Source organism: Oratosquilla oratoria, chromosome 12 (genome assembly GCF_046742065.1).
Source record: "Oratosquilla oratoria isolate Oo_2021 chromosome 12, ASM4674206v1, whole genome shotgun sequence".
NCBI classification, from domain to species: Eukaryota; Metazoa; Arthropoda; class Malacostraca; order Stomatopoda; family Squillidae; genus Oratosquilla; species Oratosquilla oratoria.
The window spans coordinates 30,499,323-30,515,512 of record NC_134788.1 but is presented as its reverse complement, the minus strand read 5'-3'; the positions used below and the strand labels follow the sequence as shown (position 1 = coordinate 30,515,512).

The following is a 16,190-nucleotide window of genomic DNA, read 5'->3' as shown; positions in this document are numbered from 1 at the left end:
GAATGATCTTTAGGCTTCAGAAGTCCAATTAAACATCTAGCAACTAGATAGATCAATAGTCTTGCATATATTTGTAAAAGACCACTGGAATTCTCATGTGGTCTCCAAATCATTAAACTCTTAGTCAAATTCTTGCAGACAGCATTAGCTGGCTGATGTATGATGATTTGAATGATGGATCACAATACATTATGAAATACAAAGTTACAGATGTATTACCCATTTTCTTTCACTCTGAATAATAATAACCACAAAATGTGATCAAACCAGTTCACAGAATTTGGGGGTCATTCAGCTACAACTACAAAATAAATATAATCAGGACTCCAATGCCAGCATCTTCATACACCCTCATGTGCCTACATAGGCATCATTGTATGGAAGGGATTAAAGACAAAAAAACAAATTGGAAAGAATACAGTATACTAATAATGTACAAATATACAGAATATATGATATGTACAGAAATATGTAAAGATGTATAAGTCATGTGAAAATTGAAAAAAAAAAATAAAAGTAAAAAAAAATAAAAAAAATAAAAGATGGAGCAGGGGGGTTGATTTAGGATGTCAAAAGTTTAAGAACTGATACATCAGAACAGCATATTTTCCCACTGAATACCAACTAAATGAGAAGTGGTGGATGTAAGGACATATAGTTAATCTTAAAATAGGGTTAAATTAACTGCATAATTATTTAATGGAATTGGATTCTTTGGAGAGGTGATAGAATATTGTCCAGTTCAAAATTTCAAGACTCTATTGGTTATCTAAGTAATGTGGTGTAAAATCTACCAGTTTATTTGTATTTAATTATTTGTGCATATACATATATATGTATATGTATATATATATATATACATATATCTATGAGAAATCACATAAACACATGATTCTAAATATGAGGAAAAATCACCAAGGAAAATGATAAAATGATGACTGAGCACTTTCATCTATCTAGACATCTTCAGAGTATGAAAATGTATAGATGAAAGTGCTTGGTCATCATTTTATCATTTTCCTTGGTGGTTTTTCCATATATATATATATATATATATATACAGGGATTTCTCAGTTTATGTTTAGAATAAGCAATTATGGAATAACACATGGTAAAAAAAAACTAGTATTTTTCATACTGCACAGATTATTTAGGGTAACATGATGTCAAAAATCAAGTAAGCAGTAGTAAAACTTGACTTCACTTTATGTGCTTTTTACCTTACGCGATCCCTTCAGAAATGTATCCCTCAGTTAAATCAAGAAATCCATATAAATATGGCCTACCATTGGTTAGTCATCTTTGTGAACTAAAAGGTCTCTTTGTGTATCTGTTCATTCTAAGTAAAGGGATGTGAAAAAGAGAAGCTGCTGCTGCTGCTGGATGTGAAGGATAGTTTAGGATGAATTTCAGCTTCAGGGAAAACATGACAATTGGTACAAACTGTTAGCAAGTCGCATTACAAGTTTATTCAATAAAGCCTTCTGCATCATTGAAGATGGCATGAATGGGCTTCAATCAAAGGGTCTGTTTTTTTTATCGGCCATTACATTAGTGCCTGATTTCAGTGAATCGCTGGTATTATGGGGTTGCTGGTTGGTCCCCTCTTGATTACACATAATAAATAGTACTCCAGGATGCTTAAATGTAATGAGTTAGGAGGCCAAATGCTTGGGTTCATGTAGTCATAAAAATTCTGAGTCATCTGTTATAGTCACTTAGCTCATCTTTGTAAAAAGAAAGTGGAACCTTACAGGTATACATATGACCTACCATTGGGTACTCATTTGGTCCCGAGCTTAACTGTTTCCAGCACCTCAATGGCACTAATTTAACCACTTCCATACGGTAATGCCTATGTAGGCGGCATGAGGAGCAAGTGGGTACTCGATGCCGACGTCGGCATCTTGATTATATTTATTGTAGTCGTACCTACATAATTTCCATTCTCTCTAAACTGGCTTCATCATATTTTCTATGGTTATCAAAATACACGGGTGAAAGAGAATGAATGATTGAGCACTGACTTTATTTTTTATAATGCGATTATTATGACGCAACATCGCACGTCGGGCAGCTAATGCTGCCAGACGTGCGATGTGCCCCGGAGTGAAGAGGTTAAGTCCCTGTGTGAAGAGGTGGGATACATGCTCTTCATTGTTCGTGACCCCTACAACCATTACAGCCACCTGGGGACATCAGAAGGATCAGCACATATCTGTTATTTCTCTTATTCTCTATTTGGCCCTGGTTGAAGTTTTTACCAGAGTAGAACAACAGGAAACCATGTTCTTTATTCTTCAATCATATTAAGTGACTGTTTTAGGTAGATCAGCTAGGTTTTCTAATGATTTCCTGGACATAGAATATGCATCAGATATTCTTGTGGATGCAATATGTCTCAGGGATAGAAGTGCTGTTATAGCCTACAGATCTTATGGTGCCCTCTGACATCTGGAGTTCTTAAAAAGCAATAGTTTGGCAATGGTAGTCACAAATACCCTTCTCAGTCATATTAAATTCCAACAAACATTCCACAAAACAACCTCCTTAACTTCTCTAATACAAGTGAAATTCCCACAGACAGCATTAGTTGCCTGACATACAATGATGCATCACAGTACTCACAATATGAAATATAGTTACAGCCGTATTACTCATTCTCTTTCACTCTGAATATTAATAACCACAGAAAATATGATCAGGACAGTTCACAGAATATGGGGGTCACTCATCTACAACTACAAAACAAATATAATCAAGATGCTGACACTGCCATCCACATATACCCACTCAGTCCTCATGACGCCAATGTAAGTGTCATCATGTTGAAGGGGTTAGCATAACCAATAAATTACCTCCCTGGATATCTTACTATACTCATTCTCTTTTACCCACACAAGAAACCTTCCATGACCTCTCATATCATGTACCCATAAGTTACCTTAGAATCTGCATGAAAAATAAAATCAACCAAAGAAGATATATAAACTACAAGAGAGCAAAATTACCTGAATACTCTGAAGAAATAGAAAAGGAACTTGAGAACCTTAAAACAATTCAGCTTCCATCTCTAGATGTAATAGAAAGGGTCACAAACTTCACACTAAAACCAGATAAGAAATATATTCCTGAGATGCACGCCTTAACGACACCATATTTCTTCCTTGAATGATTTATGGGCCAACCCAATGGCTGTTATCAGTTAACCTGAAACCAAGGGTCTCTGAAAGAAAGATCTGGGGCAATGAATTCACAGAAAAAAAAAGTCACAACTATAAACCAGAAATAGCCTCCCAAATTGAAAAGGGAAATTAGAAAGGAAGCTGAGTCCAACAGAACAAGAAAAAGAACAGCTACAACATTAACAATACAACATAATGAACATTTGTTCAAGGCAGGTTTCCCTTAACTTCAGAAAACATGAAAATAACCATAAAAATATGTAAGATAAAACTAGGCAAAGAAGCTACTCCAACCTTCAACAGAAGTAAAAAAAAAAAATAATAATAATCTTGGAGATTTCTTGGAGATGGCCCAGATAAGCTGCCAAAAATACCACCTGAATTATCTGGGCTCAATAGCAATTAAAGTCCTGGCTATCTTCAACTACTCATAGGTATGCAGTGCCATACAAAAAAACTGGAAAAAGAGCACATCATAATAAAAAAAAAAAACTGGAAAAAGAGCACATCATATCCATCCAGAAACATAATCACCAGAAAACTTAGCATTTCATAGGCCTGTCACACCTTTCCACCATACTCTGAACTGATGGGAAGATTGACCCTGAAAAGAATTAAAACACAAATACCCACCTCAAACCAACCCAGATTTAAAGAGGGCTATTCCATTAGTACATTGCTTAGAAACCACGCTCAAAGAGTACTTGAGGACCTTTAAGAAGAAAACATCACTAAATAAAATTGTGATGGTGACAATAGACATAAATTGTCCTGTAAAAAAAAAAAAAAAAGTGTGGGGCAGACATGCACAATAACAACAATAAGTGGCTGATAGACCTTGCTGGCAGAGAGAGTGAAGATTGTCACAAAACAACCACTCATCAAGGATCAAAAGACGATGCAATTGTCCCTCAAGGAGCAACATTCACTGATGCATCTTTACATGAATGAACTATGCCAGACAGATCACATTTGTTATTGTGCGGGGTGGATTCGCTGTGGTATTTGTGGTGACCGGCAAAAGCTTTTCTTTCCAGTTCTTGTTTTTGGTATAGTTTCTGGCATGATGGAAAAAGATAATGAAGAAAGAACAATGAATGAATCACTGAAGAGAGGATTTGACGTGAGTATAGTAGAAAGTCCCAGAGGTGTAATAACCAGACACCATTGTACAATAGATACCCCGAGAAAAAACCCAAGGATGGTAAAACAACGTCTTTTCAGGTTTTCAAAGAAACTCAAGCGAAGTAGGTAAAAGTTTAGATATAGACAGAGAAATTAGGTATAGCAATGCACTAAGAAATTGCAAAATAAATGAATTAATGGAAGAAATCATAGATTTGAAACTCGATTACCGAGCTGTTCTTCACAGGGAATTGATTACATTGTAAAAAAGCAATGAGCAAACAATCAAAGAGTTGAGTGACCTAAAGAGTGAAATTGAAAGTCTTAAGAGAGAAAATGAGAGAATGAAATATGAGCATTAAGATAAAAATGATGAATTGATAAAGGAGCTCAAAGAACAGCAGCAAGTAGTGACTGGAAAAGTGGCAGAATCAATCAAAGAAACAGACCTCATTGAAATAAAGAATCAATGGAAACAACAGCAAAATAAAAAAAAATCATTTAGAGAAATATTACAAAAGCAGATGGAAGAAAATACAAAAGAAACAGTTATGAAAGTAATTAAAAAAAAAAAAAGGATAATTGGGTGAGAGATACAGTTGACAAAGGCAAGTGCATTGTGGTCCATGGCATACAAGAAAAACATGATATGTATAGATACCAGAAAGAAAAGGAGGAGAAGGAATTAGCCAAAGAAATTCTGAAAGAAATACAGGATGAAGGTCAGAATCTCGATAAAGAAATTGAAGAAATCCACAGGATAGGCAAATATTCAAAAGAAAAACATCATAGACCTCTGAAAATAAAACTAAGAATTCAAATGATAGCAGAGGAAGTATTATTGAAAGTGGTCAAACTGGCTAACAGCAAGAAATTCAACCATATAAGGATACAAAAGGAAATGAGTGACGAGGAAAAAGAGAAAGACAAAGTGCTCAGAATTGAAGCAAATGATCGGAATGAAAAGAGAACAGAGACAGAAAAAAAAAAAAAATTGGAGAGTGCTGGACTTGAGACTGAAAAAATGGTACAGTACATCAAAGAAATGGAAACCTAAACCAAAAAAGAAAAGAAAATATGAAAATAAAAGTGGCATACCAAAATATCGATGGTATGATCTCTGGAATCAAGGAACTAAATGACTATCTAGAAACAGAAAAACCTGATATCAAAGGCATAGTAGAGACAAAATTGAAAGGACCACTATCAACAAGCATAATGGGATATGGTCTATATAACCACTGGGCGAAAAAATGAACTGAAAAGCAAGGAGGTGTCATAATATTGACCAAAAAAAACTAAATATGACAAAGATTATTAAAGGCCACGACAATGTAGAATTAATTATGATTAAAATTGCAAACCAAAAGATGAAAAGCAGAAAATTTGTAGCAGTGTATGTACCACCAAAAAACCATGCATAGTCAGGCAATGAACATTCCAAATTATTGGAAGAAACAATGAAGGTGCTAAAAGAGTTACTGAAAGAAAGTGGAAACATAGTAATCATGGGCGATTTCAATGCAAAAGACATAAATTGGGAAGAAATGATAGTTAAAGGGGGAGATGAACTTTGGAGCAATATTCTACTAGATATGACCATTGAATGCACCCTAACGCAATGGGTTAAGGAAAATACTAGATATAGAAACAATGAGGAACCATCGAAACTAGACTTAATATCAACTTCTGAACCAGATATTGTGAACAAAATGGAGTATAAAACACCAATTGGAAAAAGTGACTATATACTAACAGAGTTTGAATTAAAAGAACAGAACAACATAAATAGGAATGATAAACATAGAGAAGGAAGATTTATGTACAACAAAATGGACTTTGTAAAACTAAGGAAATTTTTCCAAAACACAAATTGGAATAAGTTCTCTAAAGAGGAAACAAAGATGGAAGACAAATGGATCATATTCAAAGAAAAGTACAAAGAAGGAATTAACAAATATGTACCAAAAAAGAGAAAAAGAGATTTATATAAAGTGTTGGTTCAACAAAAGATGAAGTGAGGCTAAAGCCAGGAGAGGCAAAGCCTGGAAAAAAGACAGAAAAACAGACGTTAATTAGCTGTGTTTGCGGTGTTTTCCCTTTGTTTTCGGTGTTTTGGAGCGGTTTTTGGGTGGCATAGTGATTGCACGCACTAAACAACAGCACTAAAAAAACACCGAAAACACCACAAACGCAGCTAGTTAACATCCGTTAGTGAGAGGTCTCACTGTACTAAACTTAGGAACGAATATGTAAGTATACGCGGGAAAGAAAAAAGAGTATGAAAGGGATATCATAGACAAATGAAAGGATCAACCAAAACTCTTACAAATAGATAAATGACAAACTAAAGGGTAAGCATGATATAGTAAAACTGCGTGAAGGAGATAAAGAATACATAGATGACACAGAGATGGCAGAAGTTATGATCAGACATTTCAGGTCTGTTTTTACAGTTGAGAGCTCACAATCCTGGGAGGATGGACAACAAGAAAGATCACCCATGACAAAAGAAATAAAGATAACACAAAGGGAAATAAGAAGCCTAGATGTCAGAAAGTCGCATGGACCAGATGGAATTGCAAATTGGATAGTAAAAGAGTGTATAGATTAACTGACAGACAAACTATACAGGATGATAGACTTCTCACTCAAAGAGATTGGAAAGATGCAAACATAGTACTAATAGTTAAAGGAGGAAATAAGGAAGCTCCTTCAAACTTCAGACCAGTATCCCTCACAAGCACAGTAGCAAAAATATGCAAAAAAGGCATCAGGAACAAATGGACCAAACACTTGGAAGATAACAAAATAATAAACCCCAAACAATTTGGTTTTAGAAGTGGAATATCGTGCCCCACAAGCCTGATCTGCTTTTACTTGAGATTAACCCATTCAACTCCGATGACAAGATGTCTTGTCATTTGGTCAAATAAAACAAAAAATCATAAAACACCAAAATGTTTGATCAAACATTTTGGTGTTTTATGATTTTTTGTTTTATTTGACTAAATGACAAGACATCTTGTCATCGGAGTTGAATGGGTTAATTGAGATAATACAAGAAAGGGATGGATGGGCAGACTGCACCTTCTTGGATTTGCAGAAAGCATTTGACAAGGCACCACATAAGAAATTAAGAAGTAAAATTGAAAAAATAGGAGGAATTCAAGGCAAACTGTTGGAATGGGTGATGGATTTCTTAAATGGGAGAAAAATGAATGGTACTTAGAGACAAAAATTCAAAATGGGAAGATGTAAAAAGTGGCGTCCCCCAAGGCTGTTTTGGCTCCTTTAATGTTTCCCATATAAATTATATGGATGGAGTAAATTGTTACATGAACTTTTTTGCTGACGATGCCAAATTACTCAAGAGAGTGAAAAAAGAAGATTGCAGATTGCTACAAGATGACCTGGATAAAGTATTGGAATGGAGCCGGAGGCACGAGATGAACTTCTACATAAAAAAATGTAGCATAATAGAATTTGGAAGAGGTAAAAATAGTTTCAGGAAAATATACGATTGGAAACAAGGAAGTCAAAAAAGTAAACTCGGAGAGGGACCTAGGAGTAATCATTTCTAGTGACTTGACACCTGACAAACATGTAAATGAATTATTTGGAGAGACTTTCAACTTATTAAGATCAATGAAAATGGCCTTCGATTACATGAATGAGATGGTTAAGAAAATAAGTGTTACACTGATAAGACCAAGATTAGAATATGCTGTACCAGTGTGGCCACCATAAAAAAAAAAAAAAAAATCCAAAGAGCAGCAACAAAAATGGCACCCACACTATCAAATCTGACATATGAACAAAGATTGGAGAAATTACAGCTGTCAACACTAGAGCAAAGAAAGGAAAGGTGGTTTGTTGACCCTTTTCAGAATTATGAAAGGGGTGGAAGTTCTCGATAGAGACAACCTATTAAAATGGGACAAAAGAGAAACAAGAGGACACGAAAAGAAACTAAAGAAATACAGTTACAGAAGAGACCTGAAAAAGAATAGTTTCCCACACAGAGTGATCAATGTCTGGAACAAACTGAACATAGAAACAGGGAATGCCAGAACTATACACGATTTCAAGAATAAACTGGATGTGGAGAGATACGAAAACGGGTCACTATGAGCATAGCTCCCGTCCCGTAAAATATAATTAGGTAAATACATATCTTGACAGTCTAGAGTTATGGGTGAGACAATGTCAGCTTTCATTCAGGGACAACACTGATATTGCTTAACTCGAGCGAATCAAGCACACAAATGGGTATCTTCTCTCATTTGACAAAATCCCTAAAATATTGGGTCTCAATTTTGATATACCTTGCAGCTCACACATCAAAAATATAACAACAAAAAAAGAGAAAATAAACATGAGCAACAGTGAGACAAGATTTGATCAGTAGTAAGAGACAATGTGAGTGTACAGGCAACTCCTATGAACCACACTTGACTACACTCCAGCAGCACCTCTTGGGGATTGGAGACCCCCTGATATCCGCATTGTGAACAGCTGCCCAGGATGTAACACTTCACCCCATACCATACAACACATAATGGAAGACTGCATTATACACAGTCATGCATGCAAACAACACAACATACACTTTATAAAGGATTTGTGGGAAAACCCAGTTTCGGCAGTGGCATTCCTTGGGGAGACGGGACTGCTCGGACAGACAGTCTAGGGAACGACAACAACAACACTCCAGCAGCATGGTAACTGTCAATAAAATGTTATCCTACAAACAACACATTTATTAAAAATAGTATATGGCAGCACTAAATCAACCTCTGTGGAACACACTCGGAAGCATGTTTACATTTTAATTAAAGTAACTTTGTACTTAATATCAAGTTCACCAGATGTAGAACACAGCAATTTTGGACAAATAAAGGTTGTCTTTCATGAAGACACCAAGTCCACTTCTCATATATTCACCATTATAATCATCATAAAAGTAAACTGTCAGTTTTTCTTCAATATTTTTAAGAACTTTAGAATTTGTAATTCCAAATTTCTAAATGAAGATGTTAGAAATCTTTGACAATATATTTCCTATTCATGAAAATAGTGTGAAACTTTCAAACATTTTCAGAGTTTAGTATCGATGTGATCTTTAAGATATCGGTAAAAGAACATCATTAATAGAAATTTCATATATACAACTAGAGGTTGTATTTGTGGTATTCCATGTAAGTAGATAGGAAGGAATATGTAGAAGAAAGTTATAAGAACTTGGGTACCTTTCCCATAGATCTGTTGTCATCCATTGAGAGAATGGCGGAAGAAGTAGCAATGGTCATTCAGACAGCAAGAGATAGGTTGCAAGCATCTAAGGGAAAAAATGAAACTATAAATATGCATGGGAGATAGCTATCCTGAAAAAGTAAAACAGCAAACAAAAAACAAGAAAAAATGTTACAACAGTTAAAACTGGAGAGAATACATAAATACAATAGATAGGAAAACAAAAATGTGGGGAAACTGTTAAAAACGTTAAACACTTAAAAATAAACCCAATTCCCACCCATGAATTAGTTGGAGCACCCCAAGGAATAATACCATTACCAAAACAATAATGTAATACCGCAAAGAAAAAAAAGTTTCAAACCCGCAACTCCATGGGGGGGGGGGGGAATTGATTCGCCATATTCCAATCCCTATTTTCTTCAGCTGAGATGTGGGGAAGGAAATAAATTGGAAACTTGTTACACGAAAGGCCTAGATAAGATCTCAAGCATCCAGTGGAGGGGGGTTTATGTACTGCTTTGCAGTCTGGTGATGTCCTAAAGTTGATTGAAGTTTGGTGATACTCCAAACTTTCATCCAATTTCTGTCCTTGCCCATACCAACAGGGTATCCTTTTGCAGATACAGCATGGTAGCCTTTCATATTACACTACCTAGTACATTAATTTTTCACTACACTGCACATGCATGTGTACTTGTTAAGATTTGTAGGGATGTAGTTGGACTAATTCATGTATGAGCTCCCCTTTTGCTGAAACTGAAGAATCTCATAAACTTTTGTGTGAAATTGCAATTCTTTATTAATATAAAGAATATTTTGTTTCAGCATAATTAGATTATGTAAAGAGTTTCTCCAGCTGTGTATGACTGGATGGACAAAAAAATGTCCAATAATATAGTATAAATTTAACTTAAGTTTGATCATTAATTTTTTCTAGGTGTTCAGATTACATAGCTTGATTTTTTCTTCTTTATTTTCAGTTGGCATTGGAGAAAAGTCAGACATGATAGACAAGATGATAATGTCACCAAATGACAACACCATGCTATCCAGTGTGAAGGAACCAGAATTTATGGAGAATATATTGATGGAAGAACTTGAAGAATTAAATATGCTAATGGAAGAACCTGAAGAATTTAATATGTTGATGGAAGAAACTGAAGAATTTGGGGACTTTATTGAAACCACTCCTTCAGATTATTTTCCATCAATACCAGTCATTAAATCCGAGCAGCACCTTTGTTCCTCTGCAGTGTCATGTAGGGCCGCAAGTTTACACAAATCTGTGACTCTCAGAGACCTGTGTATATCTGAAATAGAAAAGGAAGTCCATGCTTTTGAACCTTGTGATACCGCATTTTCTGAAGAGAGTGACATTGAAGATCATGTCAAAACCCATAATAGTAGAAAATCTCACAAGTGCATGCACTGTGATGCAGAATTTGCACCGAAGAAGGAACTGCGGAACCACCTCCGCACTCACACGGGAGAAAAGCCATTCAAGTGTAAGGTCTGCGGTGCTGCTTTTGCCCAGAAGAGCAACCTGCGGCGCCACAAGCGGACGCACACGGGCGAGAGGCCGCACAAATGTACCCTTTGCGATGCGGCATTCTCGCATTCAAACACACTCAAGGACCATATCAAGGCTCACAAGGGTGAACGCACACACTGCTGTACGGTGTGTGGCTCGACCTTTACCCATGCAGGTAATTTGAGAAACCATCTAAGGACCCATACAGGAGAAAAACCGCACAAGTGCCACCTCTGCTCGGCCGCATTCTCGTACACGAGCAACCTGAAACACCACCTTCTGACACACACAGGAGAAAAGCCTTTCAAGTGCTCCCAGTGTGACGCAGCCTTCTCCCAGAGAGGTAGCCTAAGCAGACATTGCAAGATCCATGCAGGTGGGAGGCCGCATGCCTGTAACCTTTGCGGGGCCACCTTTAGTCGGAGTGGGGACCTTAAGAGACACAGTGGGAGTCACAAGCAAGAAAGATAATTACTTCGATAAGAATTTTCCTCATAAGGATAACTGTAGATGGTGCATATTTTCTCTTGTAGGCTTGCCAGTAGTCAGGGGTAAGAAAGCAGATAGGGTTACTATTGCATTGTCAATAATATGAACCCTGTATATAATCTTATTAGGCATAGGTTACTGGTGGCATTAGGCGAACTAGGCAAGAAGGGTTTGTAATAATTTTGGACACTTATGCCAGGGAAGATGCAATAAATGTGTTGAAAGAGATGTTGAAACTTAATAGAATTATACCAGTGTGTGTGCTAGTGTATATGTGTGATTGTGTGTGTATTTTGCAATGCTAGTAGACCTCCCCATGAAATGAAGGTTTTGTCTCCATGCAAAGACGAGGTTTCTCCACCGAAGGGATAGTCTTTTAGTTTCTCATAAACCATGCACAATTTCTCTTTTAGGAACTCGGGTGTAAATATTTGCATGTGTATATGTGTGCACAGGTGCATGATGTGTAGCCAGGCAGCAGGCAGTATATATTTTTAAAAACATTGGAGGTTAAAGACCAGGGATGATTCATTCGTAATCATTTTGCTGTGGGTATTCTGTATACAATGCACTTTTCTTGTCTTGCTGGTTAAATTTACTTAAGTTTTCCAATGGTTGCTAATATTTCAAAACTGTATGATTTCATCTTCAAAGACTAAATACTGTGCTTGTGATCTGGGTTGCTACTTATGTATGGGTCATGTAGATCACAGAAAGTGTAAAATATTGTCATTGCCTACCACAGCCTAATGAAAAAGTGTTTAGGTTTCTGATTAGCTGAAGCTAGCAGTGGGGCATGCTAGTGTTCTTCACGCTAGTCATGATATGGAAGGCAAAGCTAGAACATCAATCTGGATATTTATGGTTGCTTATTTGGCTTGGATGTATTGGGCTTCCAGGAATAATAACTTGTAAGGATCTCATTACTTCCTTTTCTTGTTAAACTCCGATGACAAGATTCTTGTCATTTAGTCAAATAAAACAAAAAATCATAAAACACCAAAATATTTGATCAAACACCAGAAAAATATGAAGTCAGTCCTTTTTGGTGTTTTATGATTTCTTGTTTTATTTGACCAAATGACGATAAGAATCTTGTCATCGGAGTTTAATGGTTTAATGGATCCATTGCTCAGGTGGCATTTTAAGTGTCACATTATTTTTGTTGTTATGCAATTGACATGAGGTCCACACTCTTCACTGTTGCATTTGGTCCTCACTAAATACTAAGAAGAATTATTTAACATGGGACTTGACTGCCTGTTCCTCTTAAAGCTGCACCTGCACTATACATGACAAGAAATAGAAGTCCTTGTTGATGACATCCAATAGCTTACCACACCAGACAAAACTAAAAGAGTTCAGGAAAATGATAAACAAACTAGACAAGTCAAAACTAAACGAGTACAGAAAAGTAATTGTTGCATTTATATGTAAGAGCTCTCACACTCGCGTGCCCATCATTACATCACATCATATAATCTCAGCTTATATGATAATACAAGAAATTAACATCAGCATACAGTCTCAAAAGAAACAGTTTTCTGTATAGACACATGTACTCAAAGAATAGTCTAGATCATACAGCCCAAGTTAAGACCATAAAATAGATTACGCCCAGGCATAATTGGTGAAAGAAAGAGAAAATTAGTAAGGCATTGCTCCTTTTCTGTATAGTGCAATTATGGAAATGCATTTACTATAATTTCCCCCTGATACATTAAGCTACTCTCTACAGGAACATACAGATCAGTAAGTAATACTTCCAGAACCAACTAATGTAGTACCAAATCAAGTAACCAGAGGAGACGCAAGACATAAAAATAGCACTAACCCACTTATACTCAGGTCATCACGTAGCACTGAATTAACAGAAATGGCCTGGAAATTGATACGATATGCCTCAAATGTGTACACCATGCAGAAGACAGAACTTACTGCCCAACACAGCCATTTCAGACAATTCTTCAAGGTTTCTTGTATGAGTGACCTGTGAGCCATCCCAATGGCCATAACCAAGTTCCTTTTGTAAGAGAGATTGAAAGCTATAGTGTGACTATGTACCAGTGACATATGGATATTTAATATATGCCCATCCTTGTTTTTATGCATTGTTAATTTGTTCTTTACACTTTCATTATGTTTGTGATTCTGCATGCACTTAACCCCTTCCATACGGTGCCGCACACGTAGGCGTCATGGACTTAGATCTCAGTGGCAGCAGCCAATGCCAGCCGTACGACGTGTCGTAATAATACTCGCATCATAAAATATAGTCACCGCTTATATCGATCGTTCTCTCTTCACCCGTGAATTTTGATAACCATAGAAAATGTGATTACAAAAGAATTAGAAAGAATGTCATTATGGAGGGGCGACTACAATAAATATAATCAAGACGCCGATATGGCAGCCTCGCGAATACACTCGCTCCCCATGACGCCTACGTGTGCGGCACCGTATGGAAGGGGTTAACATCTACCACCCTTACTTCATGAAAGTGTATAAATTGGTAATCCCTGTCCATAAGCTCTGACACATTAGATATGTAAATGAGGATTTTGTTCTCACATGGGATAGATTGATGATCCCCAACTTGTGGGGAGGTGCTGCTGTTTATGTATGATTAGTTTATGATTTACAAAATTGAATCAATATCATATATATATATTTCTTTTATAGTCTGAAATGAGGTCTGACTTTGAATTCCCAAAAGCTTTAGGTGTTAATTTGTTTGAGGATGTCTAGAATGAGGTGAATGTACAAACGTTTGTATTTTGTTATCAATAGCCAGTGCACCTTTGGGGACAATATTGCATGGAAGAGGTGGAGTCATAGAGATGGTAAACTCCGATAACAAGAGTCTTGTCATTTGGTCAAATAAAACAAAAAAATCATAAACACCAAAATGTTTGATCAAACAGCACCAGAAAAATATGACGTCAGTCCTCGCTTCGCGAAGCGAGGACTGACGTCATATTTTTCTGGTGTTTTATGATTTTTTTTGTTTTATTTGACCAAATGACAAGAATATTGTCATCGGAGTTTAATGGGTTTAAGGAGGGTAGCAGAAGGGTTAGGAAAAGTTAAAGATTATCAGCATTCATACTTGAGAGAAGATAAATGTCCATACATCAAAAGAAATACGACAAAGGATTTGAAGCAATATGGCAAATCTGACAAGGGAAAATAGAATGTCCATAATTTACATAATGATGTTGAAATGATTTGGGTCCTGTGGAACTTGACTAATATTAACTTTAAGTAGAAAGTTAGAAACATCATGACATTTAAGTTGTAACCGTTCTGACACAGGTGATATATGGAGCATTATAGATGCCATCGTACATATCCCTGTGGGATTTCTGTACATATGTATATAAAACTGGGTGGATATGCATATACTCTTCTTCACACCCACACTTTTGTATATATTCATATAAGACAATTTGTGTGACACTCACTCCTGGAGCAACTGGAGTCCTTGTAGGAAGAATTTCTTTGAACAAGGATCAAGTGTTGAGACATTGTTATTCAATAATTGTATAAGACAATTCTAGTTTTGGGTAATATTATCCATGCATTTCAGTACACAGAAATATAAATTAAAGTGGAACATTAACAGACATTTCTGGTCATGAGAACCAGCTTATTGGTCATAGTTCAGTATTAAAAAAAAAAAGAGGAAGACATCCAATTGTATTTTGTGGTTCACTCCAAAGGAAAAGTGGGCCTCTCACATTTTCCAAGTGCCATCTAAGTAATTTATGCTTGTATACTATAATTCTACTTGCTTGGTTTAAATATTCATTCATGTTTGTTTTTATAATCATCTTTTATAATAATAATAACAATGGTTGCCTCAAATTTCATTGACTGGAAACCAGCCCCACATTAATAAGCAACAGTCCTTGGATTCTCCCACAGATCTGGTTGGAAAGAAATGTTGGATTGTTTGTATTGCATTAGTGATGGGTACTAACTGGTAGAAAGAGGGGAGCAGTCACTAGTCGATGGCACTTGTGTGATAAAATGGAGAAAAGACATTCAAGGTTGATAAAGGTTTTGGGCCCAGTCTAGAGTGCTAACACTAGGTTTTCTCTAGGTGGAGTTGAGAATAATGATGAGAATTGAAGATGAGAGGCAGATAAATGATATTCTCTGATGTCCATCTATCAAGAGCACCATAAGCACCTATCACTTGCCCCATGATCATGTTAACATTGGTATACATTTATCACCAAGCTAAACCAAGCTGTGCTCATTATATTGTCTATGTTTTATTTTTCCATGGTTCTAGAATTGTGTTATTATTATTTATGTTTATTGTTGAATGCAAAAACATATTTTTCAGTTGTTTAGAATAATAACTTTGGTTATGGTATCTCTTGTTTTTTATTCAAACTTACCTTTGTTATACCATAATTTAGATACTGACTAGGCCTGGAATTGCTTTACTTAAATGGAAAGGCTGGTTCATCAGTTTCTCTATGTTAAACATTTATGTACAGGCTGAGCATTTCATATGGTTTTGAAATCCAAAGGCCTTTAAGAAAGTCGTGATTTGTTTTCCTACAGATAGAAAATACGAGAATGTGGAA

At 36.1% G+C, this 16,190-nt stretch overlaps 1 protein-coding gene across 3 annotated transcripts in view; it reads left to right on the top strand.

Moving 5' to 3' along the window:
- Positions 1-15,973, top strand: part of LOC143031211 (uncharacterized) — a 102,255-nt gene extending 86,282 nt beyond the window's left edge. For all 3 annotated transcript variants that reach the window (XM_076194775.1, XM_076194777.1, XM_076194776.1), the window contains one exon: positions 10,550-15,973. In XM_076194775.1, the coding sequence (XP_076050890.1) occupies positions 10,550-11,571 (1,022 nt within the window). In that variant the 3' untranslated portion in view covers positions 11,572-15,973. The remainder of the gene's footprint in view (positions 1-10,549) is intronic.
- Positions 15,974-16,190: the final 217 nt, after the last annotated feature.